We start from the raw sequence: 16,938 nt of genomic DNA on the forward strand, positions 1-16,938 counted from the left end.
GGTACCCCCTATATATAGCCTCGTTATTGTTATGTTATTGTGTTACTTTTTATAATTTTTTGCTTTAGTTTATTTGGTAAATATTTTCTTAACTCTTCTTGAACTGCACTGTTGGTTAAGGGCTTGTCAGTAAGCATTTCACGGTAAGGTCGTGAGCGTGAGCTTGGGTCAGTGGAGTCGGCTCTTTGAAAATAGCGTCCTCCATATCCCCAATGTCGTCAGTTTCATCATCTCCAGAAGAGCCCTGAGAGTGCAGAGATAACACCAATTGTTCCCGCCGCATCTTGGAGGATAACAGGATGCAGCTGACGCATTCCGGGGGTCCTGGATGCCATCACTGGCGTGCTTTGGGCCCAAGCAAACGAAACAAGTCGTGTGAGTCCAGACCCGCCGAGAGAGGAACAGCAGCATTGAGCTCTTAAAAGATTTTGGGGGTAACAGGACCGTCTTGAGGCTTATCTTGTCATGCAATTCTTCAGACCAATCTTCAGTCTCGCTGAAGGAAAAGTAATCCACATAATAATTCACATTTCCTGTTGCTGCAGGATTATTTTCCTGCTGTGAGAAACTGGCTCAATTTAAGATCCCACATCTGTATGGCTTGCTCAACAGAGCCTGAGATCCTTCCTAAAACAAAACACTACCTCCCTAACTGAAATCAAATCAAAGTTTATTCATCATGTACACAGTTTACAGCAGGTATAAACGGTGCAGAGAAAGGTTTACATGCCAGCTCCCTCAACAGTGCAGTACAAATATCAATAATAATCTATATCAATAGTAGCCTTGGGTTCAGGCCACCCTGTGTTTCATTGTCATTCATTCACGTTGATACTATGTTGTGTTTCCCCCACTATCTTATACACGTTGATACTATGTTGTGTTTCCCTCACTATCTTATACACGTTGATACTATGTTGTGTTTCCCTCACTATCTTATACACGTTGATACTATGTTGTGTTTCCCCCACTATCTTATACACGTTGATACTATGTTGTGTTTCCCCCACTATCTTATACACGTTGATACTATGTTGTGTTTCCCCCACTATCTTATACACGTTGATACTATGTTGTGTTTCCCCCACTATCTTATACACGTTGATACTATGTTGTGTTTCCCCCACTATCTTATACACGTTGATACTATGTTGTGTTTCCCCCACTATCTTATACACGTTGATACTATGTTGTGTTTCCCCCACTATCTTATACACGTTGATACTATGTTGTGTTTCCCTCACTATCTTATACACGTTGATACTATGTTGTGTTTCCCCCACTATCTTATACACGTTGATACTATGTTGTGTTTCCCCCACTATCTTACTCACGTTTTAGCTGACATGGGCTTCGCCAGACTCTTCAACTCTCCTCTCAAACCCCTGGCAGACCTTGACCCCGTCGTGGTGACATTCTGGTACAGGGCCCCTGAGCTTCTGCTAGGGGCCAGACATTACACCAAAGCAATCGGTGAGTCGTTAGCCTTAAGGCAAGAGGTATATACATCAAAATACCTTCCATAGAAGTTATTATGTAGCCTGAATTATTTTCATACTCAAGGTACATACGTTGAAAGACGTTTCAGATAAGTTATTGTGATTTTCATACTTAACACATGCTTCCTATTTTGTAACCAAAGCTTGGAGATTAGATGGCAATGAATTGAAACCAACCAGCACAGACAGGCCAGTAGAACTTTGCTCCTTGATTGTTTACTTAAACAGTTTTTGCATTTACTCTTGTTACTCTATGCCAGCCTCAGAGCCATGTTTGGTCCTGTGTGGCTCAGTTGGTACAGCATGGCGCTTGCAACGCCGGAGTTGTGGTTTCGATTCCCACGGGGTACCAGTACGAAAAAGGACGAAAAATGTATGCACTCACTATTGTAAGTCGCTCTGGATAAGAGCGTCTGCTAAATGAATCAAATCTAAAATATACAGCTCTGGTCAGACTCAGTATATGTGGACATTCACAGATACCATGTGGGTGTCATTGACAGCAAGGGCCTGACAAGCAGTGTGATACGTGGTCTTTATCTGTATGAAGGGTATGTCTTGTGTATAATTAGCTAGATGACATCCCTAGCAACACGCAGGATCCAACACTCTTACATTCCTATTTATAAGGCCATTTTAGGAATACTGCCATTTAATCTATCCTCTCTTCTAGCTTGAAATGAAAACGCATACAAGCTCAGATCTCAGTCTTCTTTTATGCTAAGAGTTCCGAAAATTAGAACCAAGCATAGAAAAAGGTCCTTTCATTACTCAGCCCCCTGGTCTTGGAATTCCCTCCAAACCAACCTAAAACTCCAGGACCTGTGTCCCTGGGGGAGTTCAAAGGCCAAATAGATGTACAGGTTGTTGAGACGTAGTTGTCACCCGATGTTACTACTTTGCTTTGCCTTATGTAAGGAAGCATGTTGTTTTACTGATTCATTGTATTATTTCACACACATGCCTGCCTACACACACACACGCACACACGCACACACGCACACACGCACACACGCACACACACACACACACACACACACACACACACACACACACACACACACACACACACACACACACACACACACACACACACACACACACACACACACTGTTCTACTGTTTGTTTGCTGTTGTATTTGTACTGTTGCCAGTGTCTTCTGTCTGTGTTGTCCATTTAGTCTTAAATTACATTTGTTCTTAATTGACTTGCCTGGTTAAATAAAGGTTAAATAAAATAAATCCCTGGAATACTTGCCTGGGAATGTCAAGTATAAATTACATATATTACTCAATCGAGCCCTCCAGGCCAAACCCAACAAGCCCTTCAGGTGTCATCACAGATACATACAGTGTAGCAGATCTACACACTTAAAGTACCTAGGCATCCATTACAGCCTGTGACTGTGGAAAGGAGTTATGAGGAGTTTAGTTTGTGTCTCATAATACACAGTGTACCCATTGTTTTCTGTGTCCTGTAGTGGAGAAACATAGGGAAGGATAAAGACATTCTCACTGACAGATATTTGAATCCTTCACTCTGTTTCTCCACAATGGGACATATAATATAATGGGTACAAAAGGCTAGTTTCCAAACAGAGTGAAGGATGAAGACATTGTCACAGACAGATAGCCCTTGATGGCTGATGTCTTTGTGTCCGTCCCTGCTAAGGTCAAAGGTATAGGCCCAGACCACTGAGTCTAATTGCTAACTGCTTGTCGGTCCGATGCAGACATTTGGGCGATTGGCTGCATCTTTGCGGAGCTGCTGACATCGGAGCCCATATTCCACTGTCGCCAGGAGGACATTAAGACCAGTAACCCCTTCCACCACGACCAGCTGGACAGGATATTCAGTGTCATGGGCTTCCCAGCAGGTCTGACCAGCACACACACATGCTCGCACACACACACACACACACACACACATGCATGATAAGACCATGTGAAACACAGTAAAAGTCCAGGTACATTCTCACGGTCATGAAAGTCATGACGTATACTATGTCATCATCAACCTTGACCTTCTCATGTGCTTGTTGTCATAGCTACAATATGTACAGTAGATGACATTATCCTCTGAAGACAGCATGTGCTTAGTCCAAGTATAAGAATTGGGTTAAAGTGACTGAAGCTTTTCTGTTTGAATTGGCCAGATAAAGATTGGGAAGACATCAGGAAGATGCCAGAGTACCCCACCCTTCAGAAAGACTTCAGGAGAACGACGTGAGTGGCTTGACATTCTGACCATACCTGGGCTTTCTCGGCTGTCAAAAGATACCTGAACCTTTTACACACATCTTACATCACGTTTCAACCTTTCTCTCAAGGAGGCAGCATGTTGAGACTATTCCCCTGCTTTAAGATGTCGGTTTTTGTCTTTGCTGTGTTTCACCCATTCTCAGGTATGCAAATAGCAGTCTAATCAAATACATGGAGAAGCATAAAGTCAAACCTGACAGCAAGGTTTTCCTGTTGGTAAGCACACCTTCTAGTAACCATTAGATGCTTGAACATAGGTGCCAGTTGATGGAGGGCATGCTAACGTATCTACTCAACCACACCATAGGGTGATTTATACTTAAGCAATAAGTCACGAGGGGGTGTGGTATATGGCAAACATACCACGGCTCAGGGTTGTTCTTATGCACGACGCAATGCGAAGGTATATTGGCTATATACCACAAACCCCCGAGGAGCCTTATTGCTATTATAAACTGATTACCAATGTAATTAGAGCAGTAAAAAATGTTGTCATACCTGTGGTATACGGTTTGATATACCACGGCTGTCAGCCAATCAGCATTCAGGGCTCGAACCACCCAATTTATAATGGAGATATAAGATAACAAGGCCCAATCTAGATATTAGTGCTGTAAAACCAATAAGCCTGGGCTGGCTGATCGGGTTTGCTTGGCACCACTAACCCAGTGTTCATTAACCACCTTTCAGCTCCAGAAACTCCTTACAATGGACCCCACTAAAAGGATTACGTCTGAACAGGCACTACAGGACCCATATTTCCTGGAGGATCCCTTACCAACCTCAGAGTGAGAGCTACTAAACTTCATTTTCCAAACACATTCTAGATCATAGACATCCTCTCCACACATTAACACAGTTACATCTTCACCATGATACATCTGTCTGATAAACTAACAATGGAGATTGATGATTCAGTGAACTAAAGACAGCCCACTTCCAATTTGATTTCATAGTCATAGTCTGGTATTTGAATTTGATAGTTTCCTGTTTTTATCTTGAGTGGCCTGGTTGTGTTTTGGTTTTTCAACATAGATACAGTGCCTTGCAAAAGTATTCATCCCCCTTGGCGTTTTTCCTATTTTGTTGCATTACAACCTGTAATATACATTCATTTTTATTTGGATTTCATGTAATGGACATACACAAAATAGTCCAAATTGGTGAAGTGAAATGAAAAAAATAACTTGTTTCAAAAAATAAATAAAAAATAAAAATGGAAAAGTGGTGCGTGCATATGTATGAAGCCCCTAAATAAGATCTGGTGCAACCAATTACCTTCAGAAGTCACATAATTAGTTAGATTGCACACAGGTGGACTTTATTTAAGTGTCACATGATCTGTCACATGATCTCAGTATATATTACACCTGTTCTGAAAGGCCCCAGAGTCTGCAACAACACTAAGCAAGTGGCACCATGTAGACCAAGGAGCTCTCCAAACAGGTCAGGGACAAAGTTGTGGAGAAGTACAGATCAGGGTTGGGTTATAAAAAAATATCAGAAACTTTGAACATCCCACGGAGCACCATTCAATCCATTATACATTTTTTTTGAAGAATATGGCACCACAACAACCTGCCAAGAGAGGGCCGCCCACCAGAACTCACGGACCAGGCAAGGAGGGCATTAATCAGAGAGGCAACAAAGAGACCAAAGATAACCCTGAAGAAGCTGCAAAGCTCCACAGCAGAGATTGGAGTATCTGTCCAAAGGACCACTTTAAGCCTTACACTCCAAGGAGCTGGGCTTTACAGAAGAGTGGCCAGAAGAAAGCCATTGCTTAAAGAAAAAAATAAGCAAACACGTTTGGTGTTCGCCAAAAAGCATGTGGGAGACTCCCCAAACATATGGAAGAAGATACTCTGGTCAGATATGACTAAAACTGATATTTTTGGCCATTAAGGAAAATGCTATGTCTGGCGCAAACCCAATACCTCTCATCACCCCGAGAACACCATCCTCACAGTGAAGCATGGTGGTGGCAGCATTGTGCTGTGGGGATGTTTTTCATCGGCAGGGACTGGGACACTGGTCAGAATTGAAGGAATGATGGATGGAGCTAAATACAATGATATTCTTGATGGAAACCTGTTTCAGTCTACCAGAGATTTGAGACTGGGACGGAGGTTCACCTTCCAGCAGGACTATGACCCTAAGCATACTGCTAAAGCAACACTCGAGTGGTTTAAGGGGAAACATTTAAATGTCTTGGAATGGCCTAATCAAAGCCCAGACCTCAATCCAATTGAGAATCTGTGTTATGACTTAAAGATTGCTGTACACCCATCCAACTTGAAGGAGCTGGAGCAGTTTTGCCTTGAAGAATGGGCAAAAATCCCAGTGGCTAGATATGCCAAGCTTATAGAGACATACCCAAGAGACTTGCAGCTGTAATTGCTGCAAAAGGTGGCTCTACAAAGTATTGACTTAGAGGGGGTGAATAGTTATGCACGCTCAAGTTTTTTGTCTTATTTCTTGTTTGTTTCACAATAAAAAATATTTTGCATCTTCAAAGTGGTAGGCATGTTGTGTAAATCTAATTCTACAAACCCTCAAAAAATCGATTTTAATTCCAGGTTGTAAGGCAACAAAATAGGAAAAATGACCAGGGGGGTGAATACTTTCGCAAGCCACTGTATATCAAGAATAATTGGTCTTTGTACGCATAGCACCCAGCTAGTCTGTTTGTGATTATGTGTATCCCTCGTCTCATTCTCTCCTGTAGTGTATTTGCCGGATGTCAGATACCTTACCCAAAACGAGAGTTTCTGAACGAAGATGAGCCAGATGAGAAAACAGAGAAGGTAAATAGAGGTGAAATGCTTTGTGCTATAGACTAAAAGTCTAATACTGGGATATGCATCAAGACCCCCCCACAATTCTGAGCCTTTGTCCTTACGCTTTTATTAACAACTATCATCGTGCTGTCTGAATAGACCCAGAACACCTTACTAAATAGACCCAAAACACCTTAATAAATAGACCCAAAACACCTTAACTATTAGACCCAAAACACCTTAATAAAAAGACGCAAAACAGCTTAATAAATAGACCCCAAATACCTTAATAGAAACAGTAATGTCAGCCCAGCAGTAGGGGTTTCATAAGGTTATTGAAAGTGCAGGGTAAGGGTCCATTGAAAATGAGCAGTCTGTGGCCTAGGGTAATTAAGTGTTCTGAGCCGCTGCCTCCGGACCACATATACCATTGCAGCAGCATGGATTTGATTCCGGCCCCATCTTTACTGTATACCTCTGTCCTATCCAATAAACAGAAAATATGTGAGGAGTGGGACTGCTCCAATCCTTAAAAATTAGGGAAGCGAGAAAGACATACCATGGGATAATAAGGATTAAGGACAAGCTGCACAACAGCAGCAGCTTCAGCCAGCACCACAGGAGAAGGGTTGGTCCAATCACCTCTGGAGGGGAACGTCACTCCAGTTAGCCCGTCCCCTGATAGCACATCGGCTAAACAAAGATGAGAAATCAGAAGGTAAAACTCTGAAGTGTGTCAGGTGGTTGCCTTTAGTTCATGGGATACAGGTGGATGAGTGAGATATGAATCGGGAGGGAACCCCAGGCATTCTCTATCATACACTTTTTCTATGCGTATCTCACTAAGCTCTCTATGCGTATCTCACTAAGCTCTTGACGTGTATTTCACTAAGCTCTCGACGCGTATTTCACTAAGCTCTCGGACGTGCATTTCACTATGCTCTCGGACCCGTATTTCACTAAGCTCTCGGACCCGTATTTCACTAAGCTCTCGACTCGTATTTCACTAAGCTTTTGGACGTGTATCTCACTAAGCTCTCTATGCGTATCTCACTAAGCTCTCTATGCGTATTTCACTAAGCTCTCGACGTGTATTGCACTAAGCTCTCGGACGGTATCTCACTAAGCTCTCGGACGCGTATCTCACTAAGCTCTCGGACGCGTATCTCACTAAACTCTCGACGCGTTTCTCACTAAGCTCTCGATGCGTATCTCACTAAGCTCTCGACGTGTATCTCACTAAGCTCTCGAAAGCGTATCTAACTAAGCTCTCGAAAGCGTATCTCACTAAGCTCTCGGACGCGTATCTCACTAAGCTCTCGGACGCGTATCTCACTAAGCTCTCGAAAGCGTATCTCACTAAGCTCTCGGACGCGTATCTCACTAAGCTCTCGGACGCGTATCTCACTAAGCTCTCGGACGCGTATCTCACTAAGCTCTCGGACGCGTATCTCACTAAGCTCTCGGACGCGTATCTCACTAAGCTCTCGGACGCGTATCTCACTAAGCTCTCGGACGCGTATCTCACTAAGCTCTCGGACGCGTATCTCACTAAGCTCTCGAAAGCGTATCTCACTAAGTTCTCGACCCGTATCTCACTAAGCTCTCGACCCGTATCTCACTAAGCTCTCGAAAGCATATCTCACTAAGCTCTCGACGCGTATTTCACTAAGCTCTCGAAAGCGTATCTCACTAAGCTCTCGACGCGTATCTCACTAAGCTCTCGACGCGTATCTCACTAAGCTCTCGACACGTATCTCACTAAGCTCTCGACGCGTATCTCACTAAGCTCTCGACGCGTATCTCACTAAGCTCTCGACGCGTATCTCACTAAGCTCTCGACGCGTATCTCACTAAGCTCTCGACACGTATTTCACTAAGCTCTCGAAAGCGTATCTCACTAAGCTCTCGAAAGCGTATCTCACTAAGCTCTCGAAAGCGTATCTCACTAAGCTCTCGACGCGTATCTCACTAAGCTCTCGAAAGCGTATTTCACTAAGCTCTCGAAAGCGTATCTCACTAAGCTCTCGAAAGCGTATTTCACTAAGCTCTCGAAAGCGTATCTCACTAAGCTCTCGACGCGTATCTCACTAAGCTCTCGAAAGCGTATTTCACTAAGCTCTCGAAAGCGTATCTCACTAAGCTCTCGAAAGCGTATTTCACTAAGCTCTCGAAAGCGTATCTCACTAAGCTCTCGAAAGCGTATTTCACTAAGCTCTCGAAAGCGTATCTCACTAAGCTCTCGAAAGCGTATCTCACTAAGCTCTCGAAAGCGTATCTCACTAAGCTCTCGAAAGCGTATCTCACTAAGCTCTCAACACTTATCTCACTAAACTCTTGATTCATATCTTACTTGAGGTAAAGGTCACTAACGTGGAGCTGTTCCCCTGATAGCAGATAGGCTACAGGAGGCTTTACTTGGACCATAGTGTTACTGATAATGTACTGTTGGCTGGCTGGTATCAAACACCATGTTGTGAATATACCAAACCTTATAGAAAGCAGGTGCTTGTATGATGCCGAGCCAAATCAGTGTGTTTGAGGTGAAGGGGAGTGTATGCATGTGTTACAGCCAGAGAAATACCAGTCCCCTTCCCACTGAGCGGTTTCTGCGAATCCCCGGCCTTGCATCACATTGGCAGCTGTTCTCAAGTAGGCAACACCTGATACAAGTGTTGCCTCAGAGCAGCCGTCAGGAAGGCTGCAGGGCCTCTGTGCCAACCAGGGCCCAGAGGGTATGAGAGGGACTCATTGTTTTAGCTGACCCAAACTTTCACGTGTCTCAGCCTCGTGGTTGTGGAGCTGTTGAGAAGTGATAAGCTGGACTGAAGGCTCGGAGCGTAGTTCTTGTTAAATCATTTCAGCCCACTGTTTACCAGGCCCAAACAAACACTACAATACTGGGAACATACTTCCCAGTTCCCAAATACTGTGAACAGTTACCATGATTGATCAGTGAGCGATTTGTACATTTGGCTGTTGTTGAACAGTAATGTTGTCTTGATACCATTTCTTGAGTTAGCAGACCTTATTTACAATGTGCATGTATGGAATATGTTTTGTATGGATAGGAAACTGTGAGTGTGTTGGTGCAAAATCGGAGATTACAACAAAGTTGTACACCAAGGAAACTGTTAGTATGTTGGTGCACAATAGAATATTATTGCAGTCTCCATCTGTTAATCTGTATCTGTCCAACTGAACATTAATGTGTTTGTCCTCCATCAGAACCAGGTCCAACAGCACCAGCAGATGACAGCCCAGGCCCAGGCCCAGCAACAGAGTGGCACCCAGCAGGCTTCTAACCAGCAGAGCTCCACCCAGACCAACGGCAATGCAGGGGCCACTGGACCCAACGCCGGGGGAGGCCTCCAGCACGGCCAGGACCAGGGGCCCCCCAACAAGAAATCTCGCACCGGGCCCTCAGGAGCCTCCTCAGGCACTGGGATCCACCAGGTTTGAGTTTTTACAGCCTTACATACATCCATAGTATTACTGTCCGTTTTTTAATTGAAAGGAGATGGAAGGCGATGACAGTCACCAACAGTTTATAACCTACGGCATGTTTGTTATCTAGGGTTGACTTATTCAAATTTGCTTAATCCAAATAGGCCCTTGGAGGACCCAGAACTTGTGCCATCAACAGTGTTCCTTTATTAATGATTCAATTGACTATGGAGTAAAAATGAATGGCTGTGAACTTTTCCCCAAAGAGCCCTCAAGGTTTAAAACACGTACAGACGCGTACAGCAGAGTATGTCAGGGACGTGCAAAACACGTGTTGTGCTCGGTTAGTGAACAGACACAACCCCCTCAACTCAGACCAGAGTGGAGTATTGTGCTAGCTAGTAGGATTGCAGGTCATGTTATATCAGAATGATAATGTCATTCCTCCAGTTCACACTAGCCTGTTGATAAATGTGACAGCAAAAAAAGCTGCCCTCATTGTTGTTCCCCCTCTTGGCGCCTGCTCTATCTTTGACTGAGCCCCTATCATGGTGTGAGAGAGAGAGACAGAGTTGGAGCAAGAGTGAGTGAGTGAGTGAGTAAATGAGAGAGAGAGAGAGAGAAATACTGTAGTTAGAGCAAGAGTGAGTTAGTAAGTGAGAAAGAGAGGGACTATGAGCAAGAGTGGCAGAGTGGAGATCATGGTACAGAGGAAGGGAGAGTGTATTACATATGAGAAAGGTAAGAAAAAGGTGATCTCCCTGTTGTCCGGATCTCAATGGTGTTCTGTTCAGAGGTGTCTCCTCCTGGCTAGGCCCGGACCCTGTGGGGTTCTGGACTGACTGACTGATGAGGTGCTAGGCTATATTTAGCAGGGGGCTGAGGCTGCATGTGGACAGCTGCTTGACTCTTCAAAGTCAAGCCTTAGCAGAACAGATGTATTAATATCCCCTTGCTTTCTGAATGGGCAGACAGAGCTAGCTTGCTGTGGATGTGGCGTCACATTCAATGCCCTACTTTCCCCCTCATTGATCACTTTCCCCAAGGCTATAGTATCCTAATGTGCACAACTCACTCCTCCTTTCTGCCTGTGTGTGTAGATAGATAGACTGCTAGACAGGCGGCGACTGGAATTAGTTTGGCCGATGTCTCCGTACTTCAGGGGTTTCAGCCATGTTCTTCTCCTATTCCCTCAACCCTCCATTCAAGCCCTCTGGGTCCCAGTCCAGCTGTAGCTCCTCAGGGCCTAAGAAATGTTTATCATCTAAAGACCAGGGACTTCTGCCTTTTCTTGCCTTTTTAAGGGGACATTTGGCCTTGGGCCCAGTCTGAGTTGGTTAGCGTGAGTCACGGCCAGTAATTAGTCATTGATTCAGAGCCTGCTTTCTTCATAGCTGTAGTGTAAGGTGTTTAGTTAGCCCTTCTGTTGACGTCTATTGATGTGTGGCTCAGTCCCCTTTTAACCCAGATCAGTAATTCATTCAGACCCCCAGGTCTTCGGCATCAGCCACTTTAGATTTTATTTTACTCCGTTGTGTGATATACATTATACTTTTTAGGATATAGAATTGTAGGTCATGGTACTGTAAATAGCTTGGAATTGGGTCGGTAGTCTCTGGCTAAATATGTTGAGAAATCCATGAGAAGTAGTCCACATCTTTAGATGCCAAGTAAACAAGAGTGGAAAGCTATGGGGGTATGTTGATAAGCACTACAGATCTATGGCTGTGTACATCATGCTTTTCTATTTGACTCGTTCTTGACCTATAACTTATTCAGCCAGCTTTACAATTGCAAACATTGCCAACAAAAGTCATTTCCCTCCAACAAGGTCTCCTAAGGTAAAGTTATGGAATAATTGATGTTGTATAGGTTTTATTTTCAAACCCCATGCAAGGTCAAAATAAACAATGGTATTTTTCCAGTGGTGTTGACCGAAAAATAATTAATGACAAATGTGGTCTCTAGCTGTCAACGGTTTACTATTTCCTCTCCATTCTTTTCTCCACTTCAGCACTCCAGCTCCCGCCTTGGTTACCAAAGCAATGTCCAAGGTTCCACTCAGTCCCAGGGATACTCGTCGTCATCCCAGCAGAGCTCACAGTACTCACACCAGTCACACCGCTACTGAGGCTCTTAGAACAGGCCAGGGGCCTCTCCCAAACCAACCCTCGACCAAAAACAAACCTTAGCATAACCTCTCACCTCCCTCTGGCCAAGGTATTACTGACTCCTCATCCTGATCAGACCTCATTATGTGTCAGATAATTCCAACAACACAACAATCACTCATTATCCGCCTTTATGTCAGCCCTACTACACTGACTAACCCTGGCCTCACGTCCACCCAATGTCCTCACACTTACCCACCCGAGGGTAATATGAAGGCCAACTCAACATAGGAACCAAAAACAAACCCTGCCTCCTTGAGGGGTAGGACAAGATTTTTTATCATCATCAAGTGGCAAAATCGATTGATACTAGATTATAAGAAGGAAACACGTCAGGTGCAACTGACTACACACGCCTACTACACAAAGACTATGAACCATGACACTTACAAAAAACATGTTCTTCAAGAGGAAGAATTGCAGCTCTGTTCATATATAAATATATACTATATACTACCTTTTTTTCTTTGTTTAACAAGAGACTTGTTTTTGCTCGTTTTTTATGTAGAGTTTGTTTACTTTGATTGTGGATGTTTTTGTAAATATTGTTCGATATAGAAGAAGATGGGATGAAACAGGAAAATAGCCCCTTACTGTCATCACTTTTCTTCACTGTACAGTTGTTTACCCTGGATATCTTTTACATCCAGATCGAAGCAAAAGGAAGAAAATGAGCCGATCCTTTCCTGATGACAAAAGATCTTCTTCTGAGATCTTCCCCTTGGCTTGGAAATACATTTGTACAGAAGAAAGTTAGCTCTTAAGCTGATGTGATTGCAGGGAATTACGAAATACACTATTTTATCTTAATCTTGTTATAAAAACGTTTGTTTTCTAATTTTAAGCCTTTTGTTTTTCTAGATTTGTAGTCTGAAAGTCTGCATTGGAAGGAACCGTTTATCAGCCTTTCTTCAGTCTGCAGCAAGTTATGTAAGCATCTCTAGGTACCCCATGTCGCCTGACCGATAACAACTACCAAGCTACTGTTTTACTATGAGTCATGTCCATCAAGGAAACATTTGTTGGTGAATCTGAATGTTCTCCTTTCTGGCCAGAGGTGTTTGAGTGTGTGTGAGATGCTTGTTGTGGACACCTTGGGTTGACAGGTCTTACCATGGACACAGACGTCACTGAAGGTGTGCGTCATCATCATATACTGCAGCTAACAGTGTGTACAGTATGTTCCTGAGACAGTTACTGCCTGATAGTTTTTTATTTTCCATGTATTTTTCTAGTTTTTAATGTTTCGTTATTTCCCTTTACATGTTCAGTTTGTATTTCCTCTTATTCAGTCAAAGGACTGCACTGCTGAACGGCTCTGCAAAGACTTGGAACAAATCTGGGAAGTCTTGCGCCCCAGCCACTTCAACTCCACACCCCTGGTATTAACCCAGGTAGAAAAAATGGTTTCTTATAGTACTTATCCTGTGAACTAGTTGACTGGATCTGCAGTGTGTGTGTGTGTGTGTGTGTGTGTGTGTGTGTGTGTGTGTGTGTGTGTGTGTGTGTGTGTGTGTGTGTGTGTGTGTGTGTGTGTGTGTGTGTGTGTGTGTGTGTGTGTGTGTGTGTGTGTGTGTGTGTGTGTGTGTGTCCAAACACACAGAGAGACTGTAGATGGACATGGGAGAAGACAGCCACTTCAGCTTCTTCTGTGACTAGGGAAGGGATGTGGAAACATTGACATCTAGTGGCTATTGACAGAACGGGACCTCTTGTTGAGTGATTGTGAACATGTATTGTGTTCAGTTTATGTCACAAGGATCAAGGCAATCTTTATCAAGACCGTGCATTACGATTCTTTAAACTGCCTTTTGTGATGTTCAGAAACACAAGTCGTGTTCAACTGGCATATGTTGACGATGATGATAATGATGATCATCAACACTGTCCTTTTGTAGCCAAAGGAGAGAGACTCTTATTTTGTTTTCTATAGTAAGAAAATATTCACAGAAACAATACAAGGTACTAACATGTATTGAACAACTGATAGACTGCTCTCTGTGAAGCTGTTTGCTTCTGACAGTGATACTGCACAGTTCTTCAGCGTTTGATTTGTCTGTCATCTCTGACTCAGTAAAACAGGTGGATTTAAAGAGCCCCTCGTATTGAGAGATCTGCTGTTGATCATCATCTGTCTGTCTATCTGTCTGTCTCCTTCTCTCTTCTCACAGACCAGATTTCTTTCTCAGCACTCCCAGGTTACTGAAGTACAGTATGTCTTATGTGTGTCTAGGTGAATGCCAAAACACTAGATGGACAAAAGGGACTGCTCCCTTCTTGTTCAAGATGAGTTCCTAACAGTCGCCCAGAATGTTTTCCATATCGGACTGGCTCTCTATTTGATGCTGATACATTGTAACTGTATTGGTTTGGGTTTGAGTTTCTCTTTTCTATTTTCCGTATGATCTGGCAGGCACACAGGCCCAGTGGATTAACAACAGCCTTCCCAGAACAGTGGTGTTTACTCGGGAACAAAACCAGCAGCTATTGAAAGTTTTTTCTCTCTTTTATTCTATTGGCGCATATCTGAAGTATAGTTGAAGAGCATTGAGAATACATTAGATACTGTTTCTCAATTTATCTCTACACAAGCGAGGTATCAAAAGTATTATTCATTGTGAGGCTCCAACAAGTGATAGTGGGGCAAATAACTGTTAAACAGTTCCTATGCAAAATCAAAGAGAATGGTGCGATGCTTAAATTTTACTATGAGAGCATGAGAGTTTTCTTAAGGTTTTTAAAATGAGATATCCATTTCCACATCGTAATTCTAATGTTGAACATCGTAATTGAAGAAGGCATTCACTTGTTTCTTACAGCATTGTTAATTGTACTCTACATGAAATATTGTAAAGAAATATAAACTATATGGATGGTATATGGGTCGTTCCACAAGTGCCTTTTGCGTCCCTGTGATATTTTAAGTAGAAATTCTGCACCAATTTTGAATTTTAAAAGCCTGCTATATTAAATGAAGTGCCCTTTAATATAGACCACATGTAGAATTCAATCCAATCTGATTATTATATGAATAAAGGCTTGCTAAAGTGCGAAGATCCTGTATCTTGACATGTCCCTCAGTCAACCCTGTGTCACTTATAGGAAGATTTCAACCCACTTAATCCAAACATTTCTCCAAGTTTCACCATTATTGTAAAGCCCTAGTTATTTTGTTGCTTTGACAAAGTCATTTCTGAAGATTATTATTTATTTCATGTGATTAGTTATTCATTTACATCTCTCCCTCATTTTAAGGTCAACCCTGTTATGTGAACTCAACTCTATTTTTAATATGGTGAAACTATTCCTTCTCAAAACAAACATTGAACATCTAATAGTCAAATCATAGTGTAAAATCAGGTGAGCTGGTTCTACTCTTTTTGGCCATTTTCTGTTGTTTTGTGGTGGAAAACTGAGCTGTCGAGCATAAAAGTCAACCCTGTTACCCGTAGATATACAGACTAGAAATGTTTTAGCAATTTCTTATTTTTTTGTGAAGCTTGCATTTAATTGCCACTCCACATGCACACAACATGATTCCATTCCCCCTGTCACGATGGGATTTATGGTTGATTTAAGATTAAATTGTCAACCATGTTACGGTCAACCGTGTTACTTGATTTGGCACTTAATAGGCACTTGCTATAGTAATTGTTTTTTAAATTTAACCTCTTGAGATGGAAAACATATTTTTTATGAAGTTGGACATGTGCTTTCTATGACAGAATGTTAAAATTAGGTGAAATCCCCCCAAAATTTGGACCAAGTTACACTTCTCAAATGGCACCAAGTTGGTGGAACAACCCATACATTATACAATCATACAGTTGAAGTCGGAAGTTTACATACACTTAGGTTGGAATCATTAAAACTCGTTTTTCAACCACTCCACAAATGTCTTGTTAACAAACTATAGTTTTGGCAAGTCGGTTAGGACATCTACTTTGTGCATGACATAAGTAATTTTTCCAACAATTGTTTACAGACAGATTATTTCACTTATAATCCACTGTATCACAATTCCAGTGGGTCAGAAGTTTACATACACTAAGTTGACTGTGCCTTGAAACAGTTTGGAAAATTCCAGAGAATGATGTCATGGCTTTAGAAGCTTCTGATAGGCTAATTGAAATCATTTGAGTCAATTGGAGGTGTACCTGTGGATGTACTTCAAGGCCTACCTTCAAATTCAGTGCCTCTTTGCTTGACATCATGGGAAAATCAAAAGAAAATCCTCAGAAAAATTGTAGACCTCCACAAGTCTGGTCCATCCTTGGGAACAATGTCCAAACGCCTGAAGGTACCACGTTCATCAGTACAAACAATAGTATGCAAGTATAAACACCATGGGACCACGCAGCCGTCATACCGCTCAGGAAGGAGACGCGTTCTGTCTCCTAGAGATGAACGTACTCTGGTGCGAAAAGTGCAAATGAATCCCAGAACAACAGCAAAGGACCTTGTGAAGATGCTGGAGGAAACAGGTACAAAAGTATCTATATCCACAGTAAAAACGAGTCCTATATCGACATAACCTGAAAGGCCGCTAAGCAAGGAAGAAGCCACTGCTCCAAAACCGCCATAAAAAAGCCAGACTCCTGTTTGTAACTGCACATGGGGACAAAGATTGTACTTTTTGGAGAAATGTCCTCTGGTCTGATGAAACAAAAATAGAACTGTTTGGCCATAATGACCATTGTTATGTTTGGAGGAAAAAGGGGACGCTTGCAAGCCGAAGAACACCATCACAACGGTGAAGCACAGGGGTGGCAGCATCAT

General features: G+C 42.7%; 1 protein-coding gene across 2 annotated transcripts in view; it reads left to right on the forward strand.

Annotated features, from left to right (window-relative positions):
• LOC139556223 (cyclin-dependent kinase 19-like) overlaps positions 1-16,596 on the forward strand; it is a 67,876-nt gene extending 51,280 nt beyond the window's left edge. Inside the window, exons 6-14 of one of the 2 annotated variants that reach the window (XR_011671085.1) lie at positions 1,342-1,473; positions 3,233-3,376; positions 3,656-3,725; positions 3,905-3,977; positions 4,452-4,549; positions 6,490-6,568; positions 9,770-9,997; positions 12,003-13,553; positions 14,573-16,596. Coding sequence is in view for 1 of the 2 variants with exons in the window: in XM_071369871.1 (XP_071225972.1) it covers positions 1,342-1,473; positions 3,233-3,376; positions 3,656-3,725; positions 3,905-3,977; positions 4,452-4,549; positions 6,490-6,568; positions 9,770-9,997; positions 12,003-12,119 (941 nt within the window). In the remaining variant the exon portion in view is untranslated. Of the gene's footprint in view, positions 1-1,341; positions 1,474-3,232; positions 3,377-3,655; positions 3,726-3,904; positions 3,978-4,451; positions 4,550-6,489; positions 6,569-9,769; positions 9,998-12,002; positions 13,744-14,572 lie in introns of those variants that run through there. The other variant, XM_071369871.1, reaches the window with a different exon arrangement.
• The last annotated feature ends 342 nt before the right edge of the window (positions 16,597-16,938 follow it).

This window comes from Salvelinus alpinus, chromosome 27 (assembly GCF_045679555.1).
Source record: "Salvelinus alpinus chromosome 27, SLU_Salpinus.1, whole genome shotgun sequence".
NCBI classification, from domain to species: domain Eukaryota; kingdom Metazoa; phylum Chordata; class Actinopteri; order Salmoniformes; family Salmonidae; genus Salvelinus; species Salvelinus alpinus.